Source organism: Platichthys flesus, chromosome 1 (assembly GCF_949316205.1).
Source record: "Platichthys flesus chromosome 1, fPlaFle2.1, whole genome shotgun sequence".
Taxonomy (NCBI): Eukaryota; Metazoa; Chordata; class Actinopteri; order Pleuronectiformes; family Pleuronectidae; genus Platichthys; species Platichthys flesus.
The window spans coordinates 21,460,576-21,465,835 of NC_084945.1; the positions used below are offsets into that span (position 1 = coordinate 21,460,576).

The following is a 5,260-nucleotide window of genomic DNA, read 5'->3' on the forward strand; positions in this document are numbered from 1 at the left end:
GGAGTTCACCACCTGATTGCTCTGCATAAAACACGATAGGTAATTGGGTTAAATGGCTGCGCCTCTGTGTTGATACTATATCAATATACACTTTTAGAAACGTGACGAAAGGAAAAAAAAAATACTTGCATATAGGCTGTATTTTAAAGAAAACGCACAAACTGGTGATAAATAAACCTAAATATACCTTTGTGTTGTTGCCAACATTTTCCATTCACAAAAAAAAAGGTATTCCAACATCCTTGTATTGAATGTGGGCCTTTCTGTCTCCAGTGTGTCGGGAGCTCTCAACACAATAATATTATGAAATGATAATTACCACTGAAACATATGTCACGGTGCAAAATTGAATTTATACCTCTTGTGTATATATATATATATATAGATCAACTGTCTTTGAAAAACACTTTGGGCACATCACATGTTTAAAGTCATTTCATCTGCTCCCCCGAATAATCGCTGCACAAGCACATACGTTTTTTCCATAATTTACTTCAAAGATAGTGTATTGTCCATTTTAAATACAAAAATGCTACATTAAATATACATGTTAGTCTTTAATACAAATAGACTCAGGCGGCTGCAGCGATTAAGACCATTCTTGTTACATTGCAGGATTAACCATTCAGAAACTAAACATTTTTTGAGGATAAGCATTTACTCAGAAAATAACTGTTCTTAGAATTTGCTTCGTCATTCTTTTTTTCTTTTTTGTTTCTTTTTTAATGCAACCACACAAAATAAATAAAAGTCCGAGTGAGTGGAAAATAGTCAGGTATTAAATGTTTGACATACCTTTCTTTAGTTCATAAGGGGAGTCTTTACAAAGATCTACCTGCGTTTGGCCTCTGACTTTCTGGCTCTCCCTCACCAAAGCCTCTGCTCTATTTAACACAGTCTGGTTTAATCCATTGAAATGTGCCGTGGAGCCCGTGGTCACCGAGCCGTGGTTACTGTGAAGGTGTCCAAAGCTGCCGCCATAGTTCGTGTAGCCGGGGTAGAAAGGGGAGGTGTAGTACAGCGGCCTGGAGAGGACCGTGCTGTTGGGGTGCGGGCACTGGGGGGAGGACCGCGAGGGGGACGCGCCGGTGCCCATCACCGAGCTCTGAGCCAAACCGGGACAGGTCTGTGGCGCATCGCTGCTGCTTTTACATCTGTCCGAGGACGTGGCGATCTCCGCCAGGGACCACAGCTTGGGTTTAGGGGCCGAGGGGGGCGAGTGGATCACGGAGGTCACGTTGCTGGTCACCGAGCCCGGTGCGTGGCTCAGGTCTGTGGGCTTGTCTTGTTGCGCAACGCTCGGGTTCCCCCGGGGCACCGCGGAGGGCGACGACGTTGTCGGTTTTGCGGAATCCGGCAGCGAGTCTGTAGTCTGCTCCTCCTGCTCTCTTAACTCCGAGTCGCTCAGAAGGGGCTCCGTGTCTTTGCCATGGCTCTCCTCTTTAAACCTGTCACAGCCAATGTCCCCTGGGTTCAGCAGTTTGTGATCTAAAGCGCAAATAAAGAGCGGAATTAGAGCCAAATAAGGGGAAACGAAGATAAAACTGGAACATGTGTTTGAGGTAATGGTGAACACCAGTGCGAGATGAAATCGGATCTATCAAAATAATCAGGCTACTTATGTATGGTCCCTCTAAAAACAGTTGTGTAATTGACCTTATTAAGATATGTGCCAGCGTAAAAATATGAATGAGCTCTACAATTACAAAAGAGTAGGAATATTGCAACACAAACAGGAACAATGTGCTGGAAATGTGAGTCTGAACACACAGCATGGGGACTATTTTGAATTACAAATAAATATTTTCTGTATGATTTTTTTTCATGTGAATAATTATGGTTATAAATATTCAAAAGTAGCATTTAATTATCATATAATGGCAGTCTCCTTTTTTTCCGGTGGAATAGCCGGCGCAGTGTACACCAGCTGTATCCTTATTATGCTCTTAAAGATAAATTGACTGCTAAACACTTTGCGTCACCAGCAATTTCAGCTCCTGAGAAGTCAAACGAGGGGAGTTCAAGGTGATTATTATTTAAAGCAATTGTCCCATTATAAATAATATACCACCATTAACCAGCAATCAATTTTGCACCCTGAGTGGAAACGACTGCGATGAAAAATTGATGATTCTTTTTGCCTGTGTTTTTTTTTTCTTTCTCTCTCCTCTCCTTCCTTCCCCCCTGCACAACCGACCTGCTTCCGTGTCTGTGGAGTCTCCCTTGTCCGTGGGCTTGCTGGGCTCGTCGTCGTCGTTCTTCTCCAGATCGATGTTCTCGTCCTCCTCCTCGTCCTCGCTGCGGTTCCGCGGGGTCCACGTCATCTTGTTCTCCTTCTTTAGCCTCCTCCTGGCGTTGGCGAACCAGGTGGACACCTGGGTGAGGGTCATCTTGGTGATGATGGCCAGCATGATCTTCTCGCCCTTGGTGGGGTAGGGGTTCTTGCGGTGCTCGCTGAGCCAGGCCTTCAGGGTGGCCGTGGCGTCCCGGGTCGCGTTTTTACGGTACGCTGGGTCACCGTAAGGGTAGCTGCCCAGGGGCGATCCGTAAGGGTGGTATCCTAATGAGCCGGCCATGCCCGTGGTGTGGTCGTAGGGAGAACCCTGTAATAACACAAAATGAAAAAGAAAAGTTTGGTTAAGTTCAATCACGGTCCTTTTTTAAACTCCTTCAGAATATATTAAAAAATAACCTCTGACAAACATGAACACGCGCGCACACGCACGCGCATAAGCACGCGTACACACACACACACACACACACACACACACAAACACACAGAGACACAGACACACAAATACACTGGCTGTAATCCAGCTCAAGTTTGACTGTTTATGGAGTTTGTTAGAACTTGGGCTTCAGGATATTGTCGCTGTCTTTATTTCGTACTGTTATCTGCGTGATGTCAGCCCCTCAGCTGCTTCCATTACTCACGCTATTAAAACAAAAACAATTCGCAGTTGTAATAATGTGTTGTCATTATGCACGATGGGCCCAGCGCGCTGTGTCTCTGTCTTTTCTAATGGGATCACAGTTTTCCTGGTAATAGGCCTGCAGAACCACGTCTGTTCGAATCACTTGTGTCGCCGCGTGATCGCTCACTGCGAACACAACTGACGCCGATCACAATATTTCTCTTGCCCTTTGCAAAAGTTGCAAAAATTCAAGGTTCACGAGCGGCTCCGCGAGCAGAGACGCGAGAGACAAACGCAGTGACCTAAATCGCCTTCAGACGCTGCGTTGTCGCCAGTTATGAGCGAAGAGACTTCGGCGAAACATGCCCCCCTCTTTCGTGTAGATAATACTGCAAATAACTGAAGATCCACACAATTGCTCATTAATCAGTTGAATAATTTCCATATTCACAAAGACGTGTTTCACGGAGCTGCCATTCTGTAATTTTATATCCCTGCACATTCATCATGACGCACAGTTCTTCCTAACCGCTGCGCTCCAAAGCGGACACTCCAGGCTGCTGGAACGAATTATACTGTCCTCGCGTTCCCCTCCCAACACACAGAAATAATCACCTTTAGTTTACTCACCACGTACGAGGTGAATGTGGCCGCTGCCGCCGCGTCTGCACTGTACGGGAGGTGGGAGCTGTAGCCTGGCGAGGCGCTGGAGAACGGAGTAGATCCGGCATAGGGCGCAAAAGCAGATCCCGAGGAGGATCTCCCAAGTTCCTCGGTTCTGGGTCCGGATAGAACGCCGGTGCTGTACGCAGGGCACGAGTACAGGGCCAGGGAAGCGGACGGCTGGTACAAGTAGCCCTGAGGATACGCCATGCTGAAGACCCGGAGAGAATAAGCCACTTAACTTGCGCACTTTTCTCCCCCGTTTATTTTCTCATGCGCTGCTGTCGGAGCGCATAGAGCCGTGGGTGCGTGCAGACCCGCTGCCTTTCCCCCTCCTCTCTAAATGATAACAGTGGAAGCAGGAAGAAAAAGTAGAAAAAGTGACTAAATAAAGCTTTGATTTTTTTGGGGGGGGGATGGATTATTTAGGTGTCGCTGCCCGCCAGCCAGTCACTGCGCGTCGGATGCTTATTCTCGTTATTTTTCTGCTGCTCCCTTATCTGAGTGGCACCGACGCTCGCATGCCCGTGCAGAAGTTTTTTTTTACCCGTCGGACGGGGGCTTTTGCTTGGGAAAATGTCCTGCCAAGATGCTAAGTTGGAAATTGAGGATCCTGACGCCTACTACGCTGCGCGCTATGCTCCTCCTCCCGGGGTGTAGTCACCGAAGGAAAAGGCAAGCTTATGTTGGGTAACCACAGCCCTTCCCAAATCCATGCTCTCTCTCTCTCTCTCTCTCTCTCTCTCTCTCTCTCTCTCTCTCTCTCTCTCTCTCTCTCTCTCTCTCTCTCTCTCTCTCGCCCCCGCTCTCCCTCCTCCTCTCGCGTTAACTAACAATCCTCATTCTCTATTTCTCAATTTTTTTCCCTTTAACAAGCCTCGTCGCAGTAAGTCTCAAGCGCGTCTGGCAGCCCCCCTTCGGATGGCGACATCATGCGAGTCTGTCAACTCCCAACTTTCTTCTTTTTTTCCCTTTCTCTCCCCCCAAATAGGAAGCCGTCACTTTCACACTTGATCAATAACAAATCGGCTGCTGTGTGCCAGGATATGGGCTCGCAAGATACCGACAGGAGTTTGAGGAGAAAAAGGCGCTCCACCGCTGTGCGCGCTCTCTTTTTTTTGTGATCCTTTCTTCGTGCGTAAAAGAAAAAAAAAAGTCTTCATTTGAAATGTGTGCGTTAAATCAACTGTGCGGTGCTCCGTGATCTCCGTGCGCCTCGTGTTAAAATCCGCACTGGGAGTTTCGGATGGATTACCGCTATTGTGCTCGTCGACTCTATAACGCTGGGCGAATGTTGCATCGGTAAGATATATGAGAGCTGAGGAGCAAGAATAAAAAAAAGTTAAGATGGCGCAAACAGCAGTCCCGACAGCTGTAGGAGAATATCAGAATAGGTATTGTTTGTCAACAAACTTTTCCTATGTGACCGTTGTGTGATGTGATTACGGGAGCGTGTTGTTTTTGAACGATGTACCGTGGCGACGCTTAGATAGGTTTGGCAACCGATCCTGTAATAAACGCGACACACACACACTCACACACTCAGAAAGTCATAAACCCTCAAGCCAGGGCAGATTAGCGGCAACTACACCAAATCCGCCCGGACCCGTGGATGTAATCTCATTTGATGGCTGCAGATACTTTTGTTTGCGGAAATGTTAGGCAGCCGAGAATTATTTAAC

General features: G+C 47.2%; 1 protein-coding gene across 2 annotated transcripts; it reads right to left on the reverse strand.

Moving 5' to 3' along the window:
• Positions 1–360: 360 nt before the first annotated feature.
• Positions 361–4,211, reverse strand: irx5a (iroquois homeobox 5a). 2 transcript variants are annotated; one of them, XM_062388836.1, is made up of 3 exons: positions 3,531–4,211; positions 2,198–2,603; positions 361–1,488 (listed from the first exon to the last, which is right to left on the reverse strand). In XM_062388836.1, exons 1-3 carry the CDS (start codon positions 3,786–3,788, stop codon positions 779–781), a joined length of 1,374 nt encoding a protein of 457 aa, XP_062244820.1. In that variant the 5' UTR covers positions 3,789–4,211; the 3' UTR covers positions 361–778. The 2 variants fall into 2 exon arrangements, with proteins under 2 accessions (XP_062244820.1, XP_062244830.1); XM_062388846.1 differs by having other exon boundaries at positions 362–1,488; positions 3,546–4,209.
• Between the last annotated feature and the right edge of the window lie 1,049 nt (positions 4,212–5,260).